The 22,821-nt window shown below is 45.5% G+C and overlaps 1 protein-coding gene across 1 annotated transcript; it reads right to left on the reverse strand.

Moving 5' to 3' along the window:
• Positions 1-18,862: 18,862 nt before the first annotated feature.
• LOC134206165 (protein Aster-B-like) lies at positions 18,863-21,582 on the reverse strand. The gene is given in 3 exon segments (XM_062681855.1): positions 18,863-19,766; positions 19,914-20,161; positions 20,164-21,582. Coding segments are annotated over 3 exon segments (2,247 nt in total). The 5' UTR covers positions 21,350-21,582; the 3' UTR covers positions 18,863-18,953.
• Positions 21,583-22,821: the final 1,239 nt, after the last annotated feature.

A 22,821-nucleotide genomic window follows, 5' to 3' on the forward strand; every position in this document is an offset into this window, starting at 1 on the left:
TAGACTTTCAACGTGACCGGTTGCTTCGCTCAGCAGGTTGTCCAGCTTTTTGAATGTCCCCTTTGACATTCTATTTAGATTTAGCAATCGTTATATGTGCAATTCGACAATCACACGCTTGTTTTCGTACCGATCCGTTTCCAGGCTTGCTGATAATTACCTTCGTTGATTATCTTCTCATCCAGTATGCCTGATGCGGATCCAATCAGCGCTGGTATAGTTTTAGCGCCTCCGAATCACCTGACAACGTCAACAAGTCCTGAATGTCGGCCAATTGAAATAATTGCCGTCGAACATAGGTAATAGCGCTTTCAGGGGTTGCTGCTAGTTGATGACTTGTGGCTGAGAAATGGAATAGAAATGAAGGTTCTCGAGGAGTAGATTAGTAAAATTTATTATTTCCTGGACACGGTTGGACAATTCACTATGACGATCCTCGAAGGTACAGTATATTTCGTCCTGCTCATCTGAAGCCATTGCAGCTGGGCCAACTTCAGACTTCTCTGGTATCGCAAGGGGCTGTCCATATACCACGTGAACAGTTTAGGGGGGATGGGGTGTATGCCGAATGTCCACGATTCATACATTTTTTTGAGAATTTATATGAGCAGTTGTCCACGCTGGGGGAGGGGGTATATTGCAAGGAGCTATACTTTACTAAGGTGGCGCAGATCAGCGCTGCGTGCCACTAGTTTTCTCTTTTACTCTCCCGCTGATCTTATGCAACGCAAATAGTGACGTCACTATTTGCGTTGCACAAGAACAACGGGAGAGAGAAAGAGACAACTAGTGGCACGCAGCGCTGATCTGCGCCACCTTAGTAAAGTCTAGCTCATTAGGTATATTGTAGTGATCAAAACCTGTCCATGAGGGCACGGCAAATGCTGGGTAAAGCGTACCTGAAGGAATAAAATAGACCCCATCTCGCGGTCCTTAGCCTCTTACCCAGCAACTCCTATCCCTACCTCCCCGCGGTGCTGGCCGGGATACGAGCAACCTTAGGGAAGATCGGGTAACCAACCCCGGTGGGAACTATGGTCGTATGCTGACAGGGAAGGGGGGTTTGCTCCTCTCCGGAGGTGCAAATCTTATTGAGCGTCTGTTCTCCATGTCAGGATCGGCTCACAACAGCGTCTGTTCTTCATGTTAGGGGCGGCTGATCATCGTCCGAGTGCCAGCGAGGGACTCTAAAGTGAAACTGTGCACCATGGTCCACCGGAAATCAGGAGGAATGGTCCTCCGGAAATTTAGGGGTTTGGTGTCAGGCCCTGCAAGCCAGCCTTTAAAAAATCATAAGCAACGAACAATCAACAAGAGAGTACGGACCGGAACCATCGGCGAAGACCACTGCGACGAAAAGGGACTAGCGATTGGAAACTCGGTTCGTGGAACTGCAAATCTCTCAACTTCATCGGGAGCACACGCATACTCGCCGATGTGCTCAAGGACCGTGGATTCGGCATCGTAGCGCTGCAGGAGGTTTGTTGGAAGCGATCAATGGTGCGAACGTTTAGAGGTAATCATACCATCTATCAGAGCTGCGGCAACACACACGAGCTGGGAACAGCTTTCATAGTGATGGGCGATATGCAAAGGCGCGTGATCGGGTGGTGGCCGATCAATGAAAGAATGTGCAGATTGAGGATCAAAGGCCGGTTCTTCAACTTCAGCATAATCAACGTCCACAGCCCACACTCCGGAAGCACTGATGATGATAACACATAACATATGTGTAACTCGGGTAGCAAAAGTTGTACCCTTATAACACTTTTTAATTGTTATACGGAACATCGAAACGTCAGAAGATAGTATAACAGTATTTGATCTAACAAGGGGTCACGCGACTTATATTGTATATCTGAATACGATTCGCGTTGGAATTCTACAAAAGATTTTCCCTAGTGGCGTTGGGTGTTTAGGAGCTGAATTTGTTTTTTTTATAATTAATTGGAGATTGGGGTAAAAAATATTAAAGTAGAAAAGCAAGGAGTTTAAGGTATGTAACTGATTTAATATTGTATTGATATTGATTCGACAAACTCGAACAAAATCCATTCGTACACCGCGCACGGGCTCCTAACCAGTAAACGATGAATTTGTTTGGTGCTTGGTTGAAATATTATGTTTTTATTCGAAAAGCATATCAAATGCTCCTTCATTGCTATGAGCATATTTATTAACCGCATTTCTCAAACATTTCCCATGTGTGGCGTCTCTCCCAGTGGTGTGGCATCGCACCCGAATTTGACTTTTTTTCTAACATGTATGTAACCAACTTTTTGTCTTTCAAAAGTCTTCTACACTATGTTTCCTTAAGCTATAAATAACAACAAGTAGAGTTTCATTTATCGGTTTATTTTGAAGAAATATCGATATTTACCTGAATTTACCCTCAGTTAAATGTTCAATGTACAGTTTTGGTGTTTTCTGTTTCCTTTTTACATGTCTTTGAAATTGCTCTACTTTTGATAAAGAGTATTCGAAATACTATCAACCCAAAAGCAATGTTCTAATAATGAAAAGAATGCCATGAAAAGAGATAACATTAATATCGCACATCGTAATAACCTATTCAGATCAGGTGCTTCATTGCATGATAAAGATTATCTTGATTTCAATGTTGAATCATAACATTTTCATTTAATATGATATCCAAATTGGAAGCACCTCACAGTTGCGATACTCTCCTGCATTGTGATAAGCGAGTTTGCTTTCGTACGATTGATAATTTATAATGTTGCTTCTAATCTATCTATTTTGTGATTGTTGCGCATCGTAGACAAACATTGGTGTATCCCTCGTCATCCTTGCGAAAAAACCGAAGACTGCGTATACAAAGATTCGTTCTCAATGTAGAACAGTTCTAAGGAATATACTTTTCTACACATGTTGAACAAAATCTAGATTTTTTTCCATGCTGACTCGAAAATATTATATCAATTTTAGAGAAATTTTATTTTCGTATGATAAATAAGTTAAAATGGATAAAAGACGAACATTTCATCAAAAATCGCCTGAAAAAAGGAGGTTTACCGTACAAATAAATCAAATTAGATTTCATCAAATATAAATAATTTAGTAACAGCATAGGAGAGACCTTCTTTTGGATGCAATCCGTCATTTTTAAAAACAATGTAAAAAATTGATGATAGAAAAATAAATATCATTATACTTTGGCTACAGATCTTGCTCTTTGTAGTCTTGGAAAAAAGTGTTATAATTTTCTGATCATATGGTATTTGTTTACACTTGAAAATGACAGAACGATGTTCCCGTTCCCAATTATAACAGTTTTGGCTCATCAAAAGGGGGTCAACTTTTGGATTGGATTTTCTTCGAAGATCCACTTATGTTATGTGATGATAAGGACGCATTCTACGCGCAGCTGGAACGTGAGTACGACAGCTGCCCAAGCCACGACGTCAAAAACATCATAGGAGATTTGAACGCTCAGGTTGGCCAAGAGGAAGAGTTTAGACCGACTATTGGAAAGTTCAGCGCTCACCGGCTGACGAACGAAAACGGCCTACGACTGATTGATTTCGCCGCCTCCAAGAATATGGCCATTCGCAGCACCTACTTCCAACACAGCCTCCCGTATCGGTACACCTGGAGATCACCACTGCAGACTGAATCACAAATCGACCACGTTCTGATTGATGGACGGCACTTCTCCGACATTATCGACGTCAGGACATATCGTGGCGCTAACATCGACTCTGACCACTATCTGGTGATGGTTAAACTGCGCCCAAAACTATCCGTCATCAACAATGTTCGGTACCGACGACCGCCGTGGTACGACCTAGAGCGACTGAAGCAACCTGATGTCGCCACTGCATACGCGCAGCATCTCGAGGCAGCGTTGCCGGAAGAGGGTGAGCTCGATGGGGCCCCTCTTGAGGACTGCTGGAATACAGTCAAAGCAGCCATTAACGACGCAGCGGAGAACAACGTCGGGTATATGGGTCGAAGTCGACGGAACGATTGGTTCGACGAAGAGTGCAGACAGATCCTGGAGGAGAAGGACGCAGCGTGGGCGGTCGCGCTGCAGCAAGGTACCCGGCAGAACGTGGAACGTTATAGACGGAAGCGGAGACAGCAGACCCGCCTTTTTCAGGAGAAGAAACGCCGCCTGGAAGAAGCGGAGTGCGAGGAGATGGAACAGCTGTGCCGTTCTCAAGATACACGCAAGTTCTATCAGAAGCTCAACGCATCCCGCAAAGGCTTCGTGCCGCGAGCCGAAATGTGCCGGGATAAGGATGGGAGCATCTTGACGGACGAACGTGTGGTGATCCAAAGGTGGAAGCAGCACTACGAGGAACATCTGAATGGCGCTGAGAGTACAGTGGCAGTGGATAGTACAGGCAGTGAAAGTCAAGGCAGCGGAGGAGATGACTACGTCAGTTCAGCGGACGATGGAAGCCAACCAGCCCCCACCTTGAGGGAAGTTAGGGATGCCATTCAACAGCTAAAGACCAATAAAGCAGCTGGTAAGGATGGTATCGGAGCTGAGCTCATCAAGATGGGCCCGGAAAAGCTGGCCACTTGCCTGCACAAACTGATAGTCAGAATCTGGGAAACCGAACAGCTACCGGAGGAGTGGAAGGAAGGGTTATATGCCCCATCTACAAGAAAGGCGACAAACTGGAGTGTGAGAACTTTCGAGCGATCACCATCCTTAATGCCGCCTACAAAGTGATATCCCAGATCATCTTCCGTCGTCTGTCACCATTAGTGAACGAGTTCGTGGGAAGTTATCAAGCCGGCTTCGTTGACGGCCGCTCGACAACGGACCAGATCTTTACTGTACGGCAAATCCTTCAAAAATGCCGTGAATACCAGGTCCCAATGCACCATCTGTTCGTTGATTTCAAGGCGGCTTACGACAGTATAGACCGCGTAGAGCTATGGAAAATTATGGACGAGAACAGCTTCCCTGGGAAGCTTACCAGACTGATCAAAGCAACGGTGGATGGTGTGCAAAACTGTGTGAAGATTTCGGGCGAACACTCCAGCTCGTTCGAATCGCGCCGGGGACTAAGACAAGGTGATGGACTTTCATGCCTGTTGTTCAACATTGCGCTAGAAGGTGACATGCGGAGAGCCGGGTGTAACAGCCGGGGTACGATTTTCAACAGATCCAGTCAATTTATTTGTTTTGCGGATGACATGGACATTTGCAACGGTGGCAGAACTGTACACCCGCCTGAAACGTGAAGCAACAAAAGTTGGACTGGTGGTGAATGTGCGGTGGTTGTGAGCGGAACCGAGCGCGACAGGGCCCGCCTGGGAAGCAGTGTTACGATAGACAGGGATACCTTCGAGGTGGTCGAGGAATTCGTCTACCTCGGATCCTTGCTAACGGCTGATAACAATGTTAGTCGTGAAATACGAAGGCGCATCATCTGTGGAAGTCGGGCCTACTACGGGCTCCAGAAGAAACTGCGGTCGAAAAAGATTCGCAACCGCACCAAATGTGTCATGTACAAGACGCTTATAAGACCGGTTGTCCTCTACGGACATGAAACATGCACAATGCTCGAGGAGAACTTGCAAGCACTCGGAGTATTCGGGTGAGACGGGTGAGACGGGAGAGACGGGTGCTTAGGACCATCTTTGGCGGTGTGCAAGAAGATGGTGTGTAGCGGCGAAGAATGAACCACGAGCTCGCCCAGCTCAAGCTACTGGGCGAACCCAGTATCCAGAAGGTAGCTAAAGCCGGAAGGGTATGTTGGGCAGGACATGTTGCAAGAATGCCGGACAGCAACCCTACAAAGATGGTGTTCGCTTCCGATCCGGCAGCAACATAAAAAACAAAATCGTTTTAAAGAATATTGCTCTAAGTTGCACAACTTTGTGTTGGCCCAATACTCAACGGAATAATTCTCTCACTCTTCGTCTTCGTCCTCACTCATCGTGTTGGCCTTGTTACATGATGAGTATCAACATCACTCTGTGGTGTGCAGTAAAATCTCCTCATTGTGCACAGTGTGTGAGGAAATGCCAGCTCTGGTCTTAGCCCGGCTTACGCGGCTCTTGAGAAGGAAGTAAAACGCTCATGTCGACGGGACAAGCGAGCGTGGGCAGACTCTCTGGCCGACGAAGGAGAGAGAGCCGCCGCAACCGGGGACATTCGCCACCTCTACGATATCTCACGACGCTGAGGCGGGGCGAAGATGAATGCAACGATGCCTGTGAAAGACGCGAATAATCAGTTGTTGACCGACCCAACTGACCAGCTGAAACGCTGGTTCGAGCACTTCGAACAACTTTTTCAAGTGTCAGCCAGGCCATCACCACCTCGACATGATCTGCCTAGGATCCGACGTATAACACGCATCAATACCGAAGCTCCATCACTGCTAGAGATTCAAACAGCCATCCAAAGCATGAAATCGAATAAAGCCCCAGGGGTCGACCGCATATCAGCCGAGATGCTCAAAGCTGACCCCATGACATCCGCTCAACTACTGCATCGTTTATTTCGTAATATCTGGGACACCGCAACTTTCCCGGTCGACTGGGTGCAAGGTATCTTAGTGAAGGTGCCCAAAAAGGTTGACCTGACTGTATGCATTAACTGGCGAGGCATTATGTTGCTGTGTACCATTCTCAAAGTTCTTTGCAAAATTATCCTAGCCCGGATTCAGGAGAAGATCGATGCAACTCTCCGGCGGCAGCAAGCCGGATTCCGTGCCGGAAGATCCTGTGTGGACCATATTGTCACGCTCCGCATCATTCTGGAGCAGGTCAACGAATTCCAAGAGTCCCTTTACTTGGTATTCATTGACTACGAAAAAGCTTTCGACCGTCTCAATCACGAGAATATGTGGGGCGCCCTGAGACGCAAGGGGGTTCCTGAGAAAATCATCAGCCTCGTCGAAGCACAGTACTTCGAATTGGCTGATGACGTTGCACTCCTTGCGCAACGGCGCTCTGATATGCAGAGTAAGCTCAACTACCTTGCCGAGCGCTCCTCCTCGGCAGGTTTACTCATCAATGTCAACAAAACCAAATCGTTGGATGTAAACACGGTGACTCCTTCTAGTTTCACAGTAGCCGGGCAACCAGTGGAGAATGTTGAAAGCTTCCAATATCGCGCGACATAGGCGCAAGGGCTGCCTTTGCGAGTTTAAGAAATTTCTGAAAAAACAGGCACAAAATACGAATGTTCAACTCTAACGTGAAATCTGTACTGTTATACGCCAGCGAAACATGGTGTGTATCAGTGGAGAACATTCAACGGCTGCAGGTGTTTATTAATACTTGTGACACATATATGATACCAATATCACTGTACAGCATAAAATCATATGTCTGTCACCCAGAATCACGCTGGTATCACGATAGCACGATGATTTCCGTACCCTGCCCTGCGACCGTTGTATTGTACGAAACAGAACATAATTTGTTGTTTTGAAATGTCAAATACGCCGTTTGACATATGAAATAAAAACAAACATTTGCAAGCTGACTGAGTAAAATTCGTTTTTCTGCAATTCCGGATGATATTGTTCACAACATTGGCAAAATAATTATTCGTGAGCCCATTATTTGATACAACTTTGCTCTGAACATGCCTTTCCATTGATTTTGCCAGTTCTTGGGTCGTTTCCGGGAAAGATCTACCGTCACTTTTGCATGATACATGAAATTCAATGGTTTGAGTTCTGTATCGTGTGATTTCGTTCATTTTGTGCAAGGATCCCATGGGTTTTAATTGGAATGAGGTCTAATAAAATGAGGATTGGGAAGGATGCGGGTTCTTTGATTTGCCATTAGTCAGCATCTACTTTTTTTAGATGGGAAGAATGTTTTATACCGTTGTTTTGGACAAATTCAAAATTGGATCTGTAGTATTTGGAGAGGGAGGGATCGAAAAGAGGAGAGGAGGATCTCGTGGAGGTTAAAGTGGAGTGCAGAAATAAACGATAGTCAGCGCGAAATAAATAAGTGTTTGAAAAACCCGGAGTTCCGTGTCCGAATAAACCTGTTACAGGATCTATGACCCAATTGAACGGTGCTGGCTTTATCCTTCAAAATGTTCAAATGAATTAAACGATCAGTGCCGTTTGCACTGAAATCATCCCAAACCATAAAATAGAGTGATTAACGTTCGCAGAAATAATTGTCTTGCGCATATTTTTGCTAAAATACCTATCCATACGAAGAATTAGAAAACTATGACGTTTTCATATCGATCCATGAACTGCTAACGCGAATACACAATTTATTTGAAAAATATGGATAAATATTGTGTAATACTCATAAAAACTATAGTAACAGTTTATGATTTCTATATATTTTGATGAAAAATATAGTTTTGGAAAGCTGTAGAATCAGTTTCAAAACAAGCTGTCAAATAGATACAACGCTGAAAAGAAAAGATGTGTGTCATCTTGGCACTGTTCGCGTACAGCGTGATACGAAAATCATTGTGCAGAAATCAAATGTCTGTCGATAGTATAACAGATGCCTGTGGTATATAATTCGGGCCTGGTGGCCTAACAACTGGATCTCAAACAACGAGCTCCATCGTCGTTGTCACCAGAGGCCGATAGCAACAGAAATTCGGGATCGGTAGTGGGGCTGGGTCGGCCACACTCTACGTAGGGGCGGAAACGAAATCTGTAAACAAGCACCCAGAGGCTCATGGCGGCGAAGTCTCAATAAAGAAATAAAAGAAGTCGACCGAAATTTAACCTGGCAACAGGTTAAAGCGATAGCCGGGCAACGCTCAGGATGGAGATCTTTCAAGTCGGCCCTTTGCACCACCGGAGGTGTACAGGATCCATAAGTTAGTAAGTAAAGGAACTTTTCACGAAAAACTATTTGGTACCAGTTATGTAGGAAGGTGTCCGCTACTACGCCTACCAAATATTTTTTCGATTAAGGTGCTTATTTTCGAGATATTAAACCTTAGATGCCTTTCGCCATACTGATTTCCGAAAGTTAACTCCTAGTGTGCCGCTGTAATCAAGAGTCTACGTAGACTTTTTATTTTATTTTTTTATTTTTGAATACAATCTTTTTCTATTCTTAACTTCATCACTTTTGAAAACAATGAATACACCACCTTTGTGCGAAATGGACGCAAACGAAATAACAGAAGTATTCCAGATTGCTTCAGGACTTGTGGAAACTGATGGACTAGAAGATACAGCAATACATGCCTAATAAGGAATGTGTGCTGGTCCGAATATCGGCAGCGGTGTTATTGTGATCTGTGTCACGATTTCTTATTGCGTTCATTTCTTTGATTTTTTTTATTTCTCCGGACTTTTTATAAAGAATTTTTTATAAGTAATTCCACTTAAGTAATGGTCTAAATGTTTTGAAAAACTTTTCCACTTGGTATTCTTTTGAATTCCCACGAGTAAATCTTGGAAATATCCACAGAAAATTATTTGGAAATTGCATAAGAAATTCTTCAGAATTTTCCTAGAAATTATTCCCAATTTCAACGAAAGGGAAACTTTTTGGAAAACTCTTTGGAGTTTCCGAAGAAAATTGCTAAGAATCTGCATGAAAAATTCCTCGGAATTTGCAACGGGAACTTTTAGGTTTCATAGTGATGAATTTTGTGTAAACTTAAAAATCACGTTATTAAAGAATAAAAAAAATCTTAGGTTTGATATTCTGGTCTGATTTTCCATTGGAATATTTGGTGAAGTTTCATCGGAAATTCTTTGGAATTCCAATGTGAAATCTTTGGATATCCACGGGAAAAACTTCGGAAATTCAACGACGATTTCTTCGAGATTACGGAAAACGGTTTCGGAAAAGTCTTCGAAAGTCTACCATATGGGAGGAGGGGGATTTGGATATATGAAAATTAGCCGTTTCCGTAAGTATAAAGAAATCTATGGATTCAAAAGTAGCAGCAGATGTTAGGTTGATTACTCAGACGCAGAAATATTAGGAAACTGAAATATTAGGAAATCGTATAACCTGGATGGTCTAAAGAATGCAGAAATATTAGGAATTTGTATGATCTACGGAAACTAAAATATCTAAGATATTCTGAAAAGTTTAAGTCATGACAATGATCTGAATCCAATACCAAATTTTCAAAGCGACTTATCTGATTTTGTAAACAAAAACTCAAACGTCGATTTGACGAATCTGAGAGCACTCCCATGCAAACCAACACCATCAACAGATAGTACATACGACGTTTGAGTTATTGTTCACAAAAGCAAATAAGTCATTTTGAAAATTTGAATCGTAAGGACTTGAGTTAGCTCCAAAAACTGGAAAATTAAAAACCAGGAAATGTGTAACATTTGGAACATCGTTAATTCTGCGAAGATCTCAGAAAAAGCAGGAAAACGGTTTAAACAAACGGGCAGTACCCAGTAGACCAGTGAAGAATGTTTTGCTTATCGCGGGTCCCCTATGCAGCAAAGGATTATGAAACTCCAGACTACCGTCTTTCATCGTTCTTCCAACAAACTCCGAACAGTTTCGTCTAAAGTGACTTATCTTTTGACACACAGAACATTTCATGTCTCGGTATTGTGGTTGGGTCGAGGTCTCTGTCATTCTAGGACTAGACTTGTCACTTGACAGCCCATCGTTCGTTACTTGAACGAATACTTTCGTTCTAGTTTGTTCACGCTTCTTGCTCTTCTCGTTTGCTTCCACCTTCTCGAAGGTTGCTTCCAGAACCTTTTCGACGATACTTTTCATGAATGCCGCGAATGTTTCCAAGTCGACCGACCGAGCGCGCCGCTTGTATTCCATCCACTCCATAGCATAGTACGAAGGCGGCTTCTGAACTGAATTCTGCATCAGAATCGGATTCTTCAGATGGAAACTTTGGCAAGCTTTTCGTAAACACCTGCCTCGACGCAATCTGAAAACGAGATGGTCCTGTCTCCGTCGCTTTCACTCTCGTGGAGACTCTCTCCTGAATGACATCGAACTCATCCTCCGATAATTGAGCAATAACTTCCCTTTCAAACGAAGGACTTTGAAGACTGACGTCGGGTATTCCAGCATAACATCTGTCCGTACCCCGCTCTGTCTTGCGTGGATTCGATGGCAACGATGGCAACGTGAACCGCTCCGAAGCTTTCTCGGAAACAGATCTTCCAGTTCACCTTCTGCCACATCAGCCTTCGCGCCATCTCCTAATTCCGGAAAATCGTCATTGTCGAGCACAAAATCTCCAACGTTCCCATCCAGATCGATAATCTTCTTCAGAGCTGATCTTCTTTCCAGCATCTTCTTCCGGCGGACAATTCTCTTCCGCTCAAGCTCCAAGATCATTCGCTAGTTCTCCTCTTCAAGCTCCTCCAGTCGATTCCACTCTACGAGTTCTTTGAGTTCTCTCAAAGCGCGGGTTCGCCTCGACTCCGCCGACGGCACACTAGCACTTTTTTTCATGCACCCACGAACGCGACTGGTTTTCTTGGCCGGAACAGATTCGGCACGTGTCACGCGGTTGCAATACCGACCGTTTATGTCTGACATCACATGCAACAAACCATCGTGATCATCCTCTGTAGCGCCTTCGTCTCCGCTTACGTGTTTCTCGCCTATTTTTTTCTGTCCCTGATCTCCTATCTTTGTCGAATTTTTAGCGTCATCGACGTCTTCTATCTCATCGTCCTGCGCTAGTTCCCTAGTCATCCGACTTTTGGTCAACTTTGTCTTTTCTGACTTACCAATCTCCGTCTTACTACCTTCATAACGACCAGAATGTGTGAAAACCACTGGAGAAATGGCTGTGTTGCCTGGGGCACCCAACGAAGCTCGGATGGATCGATCTTCCCCCAGACAGGTCGCACAGAACCAAACAACCTCAGCGACGCATTCATCGACCCCCCCGCACTCAAAGTGGTACCATTCTCGACACTTCTCGCACTGGACGCTAACATCAAAATCCTCACCTTCATCACAGCACGGGTATTTGTAGGACATGGTAGTAGATTATAAACTAGCACTTATTTTTTTACCGGGATCTCAGCAATTTGTTTAACTTTCACCGGGATTCGCTTAGCCGAGCCCCAGCAAACATGTTTTTCGCCGAAATATCTGTCAAAATTGCTGAAAATCAGCTAATAATTCGCCGAAACCCAGCTAACAACCCTGATTTTTGACGGGATATCAGTTTTTTATTATGCTGAGTTGCTGAGCCACGGCTGTGCGAATTTTGCCGAGCTACAGAAATAAAAACTGAGTGTGTAGAGCAAGTCCATCACCTTGTCTAAGTCCGTGGCGGGATTCGAACGAACTGGAATGTTCACCCGAAAGCACCACACAGTTTTGCACACCATCCACCGTTGCATTGATCAGTCTGGTAAGCTTCCGAGAAAAGCTGTTCTCGTCCATAATTTTTCATAGCTCTAGTTTACGTGGTCTATACTGTCGTATGCCGCCTTGAAATAGATAAAAAGATGGTACGTTGGGACCTGGTACTTTGTAGGCGGCATTAAGAATGGTGATCGCTCGAAAGTTCTCACACTCCAGCTTGTCGCCTTTTCTTTGGAGATGAGGCATATGACCCCTTTCTTCCACTTCTTCGGTAGCTGTTTAGTGTTCCATCATGGTGATCTTAGCTTCGATGCCATCCATACCAACTGCTTTATTGGTCTTTAACTGTTGGATGGTATTCTTAACTTCCCTCAAAATGGGGGCTGGTTAGCTTTCATCGTCCGCTACCTTGACGTTCACTGCCTGTACTCTCAGCGCCACTTAACTGTTACTCGTAGAGGTGGGCAGCAGGGACTATGTCCAAGGGCTTGACGATCCCTCCCCAGGACATATGTGAGTTGTGGGGCTTGCCTAGGATGTGGTGGGGTTTAACAGTGGGCCCTGTTAAACCTCTATAAAAAGCTGCATGTATCCGCAAGTAGGCCCCACCAAAGCGACCGTGTGCCGCTCAAAGCGCACAAGCCCAAGTCCTGGTGTTAGGTGGGACGCTAAACAGCCCTGACACGACGGCCCTCCGACGAGACAGGAGGTGTGCGCAGGCCCAATAAGCCGCCTGGAAAACCAATAATTACGAACAATATAAGAGATAATGAGACTCGATATAATCGGCAAAGACCTAAGCGACGAATACAGGATCACGATTGGAAGCTTGGAACATGGAATTGCAAGTCGCTAGGTTTCGCAGGTTGCGACAAGATGATCTACGATGAATTACATCCCCGCAACTTCGACGTCGTGGCGCTGCAGGAGATTTGCTGGACAGGACAGAAAGCGTGGAAAAGCGGGCATCGAGCGGCTACCTTCTACCAAAGCTGTGGCACCAACGAGCTGAGAACCGGCTTCATAGTGCTGGGTAAGATGCGCCAACGCATGATTGGGTGGCAGCCAATCAACCCAAGGATGTGCAAGCTGAGGATTAAAGGCCTTTTCTTCAACTATAGCATCATCAACGTGCACTGCCCACACGAAGAGAGACCCGACGACGAGAAAGAAGCGTTCTACGCACAGCTGGAGCAGACATACGATGGATGCCCACTGCGGGACGTTAAAATCGTCATCGGTGACATGAACGCACAGGTGGGAACGGAGGAAATGTATAGACCGGTCATCGGACCGGATAGTCTGCACACCGTATCGAATGACAACGGCCAACGATGCATAAACTTCGCAGCCTCCCGCGGAATGGTAGTCTGAAGCACCTTCTTTCCCCGCAAAAATATCCACAAGGCCACATTGAGATCACCTAACCAAGAAACGGAAAACCAAATCGACCACGTTCTAATCGACGGTAAATTCTTCTCCGACATCACGAACGTCCGCACTTACCGCAGTGCGAATATTGAATCCGACCACTACCTCGTTGCAGTATGCCTGCGCTCAAAACTCTCGACGGTGTACAACACGCGTCGAAGTCGGACGCCGCGGCTTAACATTGGGCGGCTACAAGACGGTAGACTAGCCCAAGAATACGCGCAGCAGCTGGAAGTGGCACTTCCAACGGAAGAGCAGCTAGGCGCAGCGTCTCTTGAAGATGGCTGGAGAAATATTCGATCCGCCATTGGTAGCACCGCAACCGCTGCACTTGGCACGGTGCCCCCGGATCAGAGAAACGACTGGTATGACGGCGAATGTGAGCAGTTAGTGAAAGAGAAGAATGCAGCATGGGCGAGATTGCTGCAACACCGCACGAGAGCGAACGAGGCACGATATAAACAGGCGCGAAACAGACAAAACTCGATTTTCCGGAGGAAAAAGCGCCAGCAGGAAGATCGAGACCGTGAAGAAACGGAGCAACTGTACCGCGCTAATAACACACGAAAGTTCTATGAGAAGTTAAACCGTTCACGTAAGGGCCACGTGCCACAGCCTGATATGTGTAAGGACATAAACGAGAACCTTCTTACGAACGAGCGTGAGGTGATCCAAAGGTGGCGGCAGCACTACGAAGAACACCTGAATGGCAATGTGGCAGACGAAGATGGCGGTATGGTGATGGACCTGGGAGAACGCGCGCAGGACATAATTCTACCGGCTCCGGATCTCCAGGAAATCCAGGAGGATATTGGCCGGCTGAAGAACAACAAAGCCCCTGGGGTTGAACAACTCCCAGGAGAGCTATTTAAACACGGTGGTGAGGCACTGGCTAGAGCGCTACACTGGGTCATTACCAAGATTTGGGAGGAGGAAGTTTTGCCGCAGGAGTGGATGGAAGGTGTCGTGTGTCCCATCTGCAAAAAGGGCGATAAGCTGGATTGTAGCAACTACCGCGCGATCACATTGCTGAACGACGCCTACAAGGTACTCTCCCAAATTTTATGCCGTCGACTAGCACCAATTGCAAGGGAGTTCGTGGGGCAGTACGAATGGGCGTATGGGCGAACGCTCTACCACGGACCAGGTGTTCGCCATTCGCCAAATACTGCAGAAATGCCGCGAATACAACGTGCCCACACATCATCTATTCATCGACTTCAAAGCCGCATATGATACAATCGATCGGGACCAGCTATGGCAGCTAATGCACGAACACGGTTTTCCGGATAAACTGACACGGTTGATCAAAGCGACGATGGATCGGGTGATGTGCGTAGTTCGAGTTTCAGGGGCATTCTCGAGTCCCTTCGAAACCCGCAGAGGGTTACGGCAAGGTGATGGTCTTTCGTGTTTGCTATTCAACATCGCTTTGGAAGGGGTAATACGAAGAGCAGGGATTAACACGAGTGGTACAATTTTCAATAAGTCCGTCCAGCTATTTGGTTTCGCCGACGACATAGATATTATGGCACGTAACGTTGAGAAGATGGAGGAAGCCTACATCAGACTGAAGAGGGAAGCTAAGCGGATCGGACTAGTCATCAACACGTCGAAGACGAAGTATATGATAGGAAGAGGTTCAAGAGAAGACAATGTGAGTCACCCACCGCGAGTTTGCATCGGTGGTGACGGAATCGAGGTGGTAGAAGAATTTATGTACTTGGGCTCACTGGTGACTGCCGAAAATGACACCAGCAGAGAAATTCGGAGACGCATAGTGGCTGGAAATCGTAAGTACTTTGGACTCCGCAAGACGCTCCGATCGAATAGAGTTCGCCGCCGTACCAAACTGACAATCTACAAAACGCTAATTAGACCGGTAGTCCTCTACGGACACGAGACCTGGACGATGCTCGTGGAGGACCAACGCGCACTTGGAGTTTTCGAAAGGAAAGTGCTGCGTACCATCTATGGTGGGGTGCAGATGGCGGACGGTACGTGGAGGAGGCGAATGAACCACGAATTGCATCAGCTGTTGGGAGAACCATCCATCGTTCACACCGCGAAAATCGGACGACTGCGATGGGCCGGGCACGTAGCCAGAATGTCGGACAGTAACCCGGTGAAAATGGTTCTCGCCAACGATCCGACGGGCACAAGAAGGCGAGGTGCGCAGCGGGCAAGGTGGATCGATCAGGTGGAAGATGACTTGCGGACCCTCCGTAGACTGCGTGGTTGGCGACGTGTAGCCATGGACCGACCCGAATGGAGAAGACTCTTATATACCGCACAGGCCACTTTGGCCTTAGTCTGAATAAATAATAATAATCGTAGTGGTGCTTCCACCACAGACAAACAGACATAACACATTGAACATTTACCCATCAAATTCATCGTCCTTCAAACACTAACGACATCTGTTGATTTCAGTTAGTTGGGCAAATCACGAACCAGATGGCGGTAGTGAGCAAACGTCAAACTCGAACAAAAACGATGCGTGCGCCACAAGTGATCGATTGGCCAACTAATGATTATATGAATTGACCAGTAAATCAGTGAACGATGGAAATTTGACGAGTGTTATGTCTGTTTGTCTGTGCTTCCACCTTTCGATCTCCATGGCGGTGTGAAGTGTCTCTAATAAACAAACAAACAAACCTTTCGATCACCATACGTTCGTCCATCAAGATGCCCCCATCCTTATATCCCTGCACATCTCGGCTCGCGGCACGAAGCTTTTGGGGGATGCGTTTAGTTGAGCTTCTGATAGAACTTGCGTATTTCTTGAGAACGGAACAGCTGTTCGATCTCCTCGCACTCCGCTTCTCCAGGCGGAGAACTGCCATCCATCAATCAGAACGGTGTCGTTTTGAGATTCTGTCGGCAGTGGTGAACTCCAGGTGTCTTGATACGGAAGAAGCTACGAATGACCATTTTCTTGGTGGCGGGGAAATCAATTAATTGTAGGTTGTTTTCGTTCGTCACCCGGTGGGTGCTGAACTGTTCAAATAGTCGGTCTAAACTTTTCCTCTTGGCCAACCTGAGCGTTCAAATCTCCTATGATGATTTTGACGTCGTGGCTTGGGCGTAGTGTCGTACTTTTGTTTCAGCTGCGCGTTTGTTTCAGAATGCGTCTATCATCATCAGTGCTTCCGAAATGTGGGCTACACGGACGTTGATTATGCTCAAGTTGAAGAACCGGTATTTGATCCTCAACATGCACATTCTCTCATTGATCGGCCACCATCCGATTTCGCGCCTTTGCATATCGCCCATCACTATGAAAACTGTTCCCACCTTCCAACCCACCTTCCTCCAGCAGCGGTACGATACCGAATCCACGGTCATTGAGCATATCGGCAATTATGCGTGTGCTCCCGATTAAGTTGAGCGATTTGCAGTTCCACAAACCGAGTTATCAATCGATAGTCCTTTTTCGTCGATTGTTCCGGTCCGTATTCTTTCGCTGATTACTCGTTGCTGTTTTCAAAGCTAACTTGCATGGTCTGACACCAACATCCTAAATTTCCGGTGGACCATGGTGCACAATTTTGCCGCCGATGATCAGCCGCTACTAACATGGGAAACAGACATTGTTGTGAGCCGCTCCTAACATGCAGATCAGACGCTCGATCAGATTTACACCCCGGAGAAGAGCAACCTCCCTGCCCCTTCTCTGTCAGCATACGACCACAGTTTCCACCGGGGTTGGTTACCCGATCTTCCCTAATATTTCTCACATCCCGGCCAGCTCCATGAGGAGGTAGGGATAGCAGTTGCTGGGTAAGAGGCTAAGGACCGCATGTTCTGTACCGAATAATCTTGATTCGGCGTACAAAATCGTATCTCGTATTCTGATCAACTTTCAATATACTGAGACTGCATGAAGAGCCCTTCGTTGGCAAATACCAAGCCAGTTTCCAAGAGGTTTGGTCAACGACGTACCACATGTTTACCCTATCGCAAATCTTCTATACATATAATAAAAATGAGTTGAGATTTCCTTCCTAACGGTTTAACTCGCGAACTGGCTGACCGCAAGGGGATCCGCAAGGTTTGAATGTACAAAAAGTTGATGAATTAAACGGGGAAATGTATGTAAAAAATCATTAGAATACAATTTTGGGTCAGCTGTTGAGGAAAACAAACGCACGGAAATTGATCTAGAGTGCGGTGCTGCAAATAGTTCATTGTGACATTTGCAACACCCGGGTAAAGCTGGATTTCTTTCGCTAGTTTTTGATAAATTCCGGGAGAACAAGGTTTTCCGACAAAACACTGGACGGATCTAACTCAAGTGTAAGGAGCTATGCATGGATACATCTGCGCACGTGTTGGCAGTTTTTTCTATGGGAAAAGTGTCAAAACGTACGAAAATTATCCATTATGCTTAGCTTTTTAGGATTTCAGATGAAACGTCAACATCCTTTGTATCCTTAATTCGATATATCTTTTCAAAAACGTTATCACTAGAATTCATGGATGACGTAGCCGCGTATCTCACCGCTAAGCTAAGGAGGCTACCGGTGGGTGAATTATTACCAAATTTGCTAACAATGAAGGCGGAAGTCTATCGAATGCGTCTTTAAATTAATAGGAAAAGCAACCAATTATTGTTTGTTGTTGAAAACGTAGTAATTGCAAGATGATTCAATAATGCATTACTGCCGTCATACGCTTAGTTGTCCCATGTTTGGTGGGATTCCCTATATACATGGGACAGTTATGCGTATAACGGCAGATTAGGTGTTCAACAATTTTAAACAGACAGCTCAATAAGAAAGTAGACTAAAATTGAGGATAATGAATTTGATGAATAAAATGGTAGTTTCTAAACAATAACATTACTAAAAACTATTGGATTAGTAGAGATTTGTAACTATGAAATGTTTTGAAATCAATTCTATGAATATTTTTTTGTCAAGTTACTTCCTCAGCAGAAACAGAAATACCTAACCTGATAAGACGTTTGAGCACTATTGAAAGCTACTGATAAAGACTTTCTTCAACCATTCAACGTTGTGACTAAATTATCCATTCCCTATGGTTGATTAGATAACATGATGAGTCAGTGCTAATCGTTCTATCATTAACGACCGAATTCGTGATTTACACCTGCGGAACGGGCACTGTTCGGATTGTAAATTCGGCGAACAAAACAAAATTTAATTATCCCTAGTCTGAATATATCATCTATAGTCAAATTTAAACTTTATTACCTTTTCACAACTATGACCGTGCGCTATTATAATACTCTACAATTCTTCCATGCCAAAAGCTTTTTGTTGCGACTGCGGCAGCGTCTGATCACTACTAGTAACATTAGTCGGAATATTCTCACAAATACTGCTTACCTTTCTAAGGAGATCCGTCACCGTGTGCAAAATCTGCTGCCATTTGATCATTTCCTTTGCGTGCTTGGTTTCCTGTTCGTGCAGCAAAGCGAGCCAATCGGCGTGCGTCTGAGGGGGGTTTTCAAGAATTTTCTGATCAACGGCTGCGGCCACGCTGTCGCCCCTGAACAGGCTCTCGTTTTCACCCTCCAGGTTCCACAACTTAACATAGAGTGCAACATTTATCGATAATAAGATCACTAACAAAATCACAATGAACCAGGAGAAGAAGGTCTGCGGGGCGGGTGGTTTAGTGGAAGCACTGGCCGCGGCTGCCGCTGGAAGGAGTGGGGTGTTTCGCTGAACCGCCGGTTCCTCCAGAACCTTGGCGTGCTGAGAAGGCGCAGGCTTGCGCGATCGGCGGCTTTTGCTCTTGGCCGGCGGGATGCAGTACTCGCTCTGTAGACTACGAAGCAGTGCGTTGTAGAAGTCCTCCAGTCCGACCCAGGTGTTCTTCTCGATAAAACCACGCACAAAGCCAAAGATATTCTTCTTGTAGTGGATTTGAGCGTGCACCGAGAGAACCGTGTGGTCGTCCTTGGTGCGGGACATGCAGTAGTGCTGAGTCACGTAGAAGCTATCGGCGTACGGGATGCCGCCCTGAACCGCGCTGACATCGATCGAGTAAAGCTGGCCCGGTTTGCTGCAATCGCGCATGACCTGCGTTTCCGTTACCTGGTGATGATGGAAAATTCATTTAATTGTTTTTTTCCTGACCATTCTTTACTTAATTCTGTCGATTACTATTTTCGGTCCAAATTGTTACCGGCTACCCTATGTTTTTGATCTATACGAACACTTGGTGCTAATTTTCTCACTCACCTGCGCACTCCTCGGTCCAATGGTTTGCGTGATGGCAATAGTCAAACAGACGACCCGTTCCTTCAGTCCGTCCTTGTTTACCTTCCACTCGCCGTGGATCATGTCCGTTGTTTTACGTGTGTTGTGGAATTCAGTTAAAAATTTAGATTTAGAGAAAAGCAGCTCGAATAGGATGTCAACGTTGATCGGAAGAATAGTGTGCACCAGCTGCCGCCCGGAATGTAATGAGTTGCACTCGAACCCTGGTGAAACTCCTCCTTCTTCTAGGACTCGGTCGAGACGGACATGTCCGTGGGGAGGAGCTCCCAGGGAGTGGAAATGTTGCTTTCCGGGTTGAAGGCGGCCACCTTGGCGTGGACCGCCGTTTTCTTCGGTTTTGTTTCCTTCGCCACCATGATAATGGCCGTTGTCGGTTCGTCTGATAGTTCGGCGACGTCTCTGGTGCCGCTAATGTCCTCCGCAGTCTGATCGCCGGCGATCGGGGCAGTGCCGCAATTTTCCGTATTCTTATCGTACGGATCGATATAATCTTCGTCGTCACTCGTCAGTCCCAACTGATCTCCGTAACAAGTGTGAACCCACTGCCAAAGCTCTTGAGGGTTAATCGGTTTTTCCATCAACGCATTCTGCCACACTCGAAACAGCATAAGATAGGTGTTATCGCGCGAAGTAAACGAGGTGAGAAAATGCTTCTCATTGTCGGTGCAAACCGAAATCGCGTTCGGAATCACCCGGGCAGTCTTCTCTTTGGTAATTGACGTAACGTCCTTCCAGCGGATCGAGAGCCGAGTCACCCAGACGATTATGTTCGCGTGGAAGCACAGATAGTTTTGGGTAACGTACAACCGACCGTGAACCAGAATGTCCTTCTGAATTGCGCACGAATAGTCCACGATTAAACGCTCGTCATCGGACACTTCTTTGAACAGCTTTTTGAATTCCTCTGTTCGCGACTTGTACGACGGGTAAATCACATTATACCATGGAGTTTTCTTCGCCCGCTCGGTTAGATTCTTCTGAGATTTCGAGGTTTTCTCGGTCCCCTTTTCCGACGGCTGCTTGCCACCACCGTCTAGCACGGAGGCCAAATTTCCACTATCGCTCGACTTGCTGCCAGTGTCCACATTGTCGTTATCGGACACCTTATCAGTAATGTTGGTCGTGGCGGAGCTATTTCGGACGCAGAGGGCAAGAGGGGGCTCGACGGTGGAAGTGCTGGGAGAGGTGCTAACAATGACGACACCCGCAGCTCCTCCCGTAGCAGATGATGAGCTATCGGAAGTGCTGGTGGTGGTAGTGGTGCTATTGCCGCCGCTGTAAGCAGGCGAAGGGGACAATTGATTACCTGTGGCGGCTGTGGTCGATGTCAGATTGGTGCTGCTGCTGCTGCTATTAGAAGTCATTGCATCCTGGTGGCGATGAACATTGTCTCCCATTGATGCACATACCTATTCCATCAGAACGGAGACACCGCAAACTGAAATGCGCCACTGCTGCTAGTAACCTACACGCAGTTATCTACATCATTTCTGGCATCGATTGGGATTCGGAGATTCACTTTTTCGGCACTTATTTATCGCGAATTTCCGAGTTTCACAAGGATGCGATTATGATATCGCAAAATTTTCCAAAGCAGCCATCAGTCAGCACAACACGCACAACGCAAACTGTCAAAAGTATTTTTGCCCAAAAATCAGCCCAAAATGCACAAAGTTTCAATAGGGTGGTCAGATTATTTTATAGGATTATCGGTGAATAAACTAAATAAAAATCGGTATACCGGTATTGCTTTTTTCATGAATAGGGTAAAGTGACCAATAGTGGACCCCCAACCAATAGTGGACCCTCCAGCCATTTTTGCATTATTACTGCACAATGTCAACATTTTACAATGATATGGAAATGCTAATATCATCTTCCAAACTTGGACGTACATGTTCATGATAGAATTAGAGGCGAAAGTATAGAATTTATAGTTCCGTTAGGATACGGCAGGAATGAAGAATGTTTTTATAGAAGTCGATTTGAAAGCGAGCGGAGGGCAATATTTGTGATGGCACATATCACACGACCTTCCTTCTGCCAAGCTCCCGTATGAAGGGGAGGGAAGAATATCAGTGTGGAAGCTGATAATATCTCCACTGGCAAAAGGAAGGTGGTTTGACTTGCTCATATGCCAATATATGCAAATATTGCCCTCCGCTCGCTTTCAAATCGACTTCTATCCAGCTTTTTATTATAGCTGCGGATCAACTATGGGGATTCAATTTTGACACATGCTGTGTACAACCTTTATAGCGTCGTTCTAGTAGTCATTGAAACAGATTGAAACATCTTTAAATGTCAAAACTTCTGAAATTAATATTTACATTATTGAAACATCTATTCCCTTCGGTGTAGGCTTTTAAATTCAATTGATGTGGTGTATCTAGATATATTTGGTACCATTATTAAATCAAACCATATTCAATGATGCGGGTGAAATGCACCTAAGGAAAATTGACAATTTTTTCCTAGCTAAAAATACTGAAAAATACGTCATATCTTGTGCGGGTTTTGTAGTTTTTTTTTGTGGAGTGTGCCGTCTCTTTAGAAATTTTCCTGCTTGGGAAAGCCTATCTCATTTCCCTCGGATGCACCTTCCGCTATGAGTGGGTTGATCTCGCTGTAGGAGTAGGTACTCTACCGAACAGGAGTAAGTACCGTAGCCGAATTGGACAAGAGTATTTCACCGACAGAGCTTAAATCTGGGGATATGTCAAGTGATCGCCGTGAATCAACAAGTCAACAACATCACAAATATCCTATTTGAGTAATAAATAACGAAATTCTGAATTCGAACGACAATATAGAAACTTAAGCAAAAACCAAAATTTGTTTCTTTGTGACCATAATAATAGCTCGGGCA

Source organism: Armigeres subalbatus, chromosome 1 (genome assembly GCF_024139115.2).
Source record: "Armigeres subalbatus isolate Guangzhou_Male chromosome 1, GZ_Asu_2, whole genome shotgun sequence".
NCBI lineage: Eukaryota > Metazoa > Arthropoda > Insecta > Diptera > Culicidae > Armigeres > Armigeres subalbatus.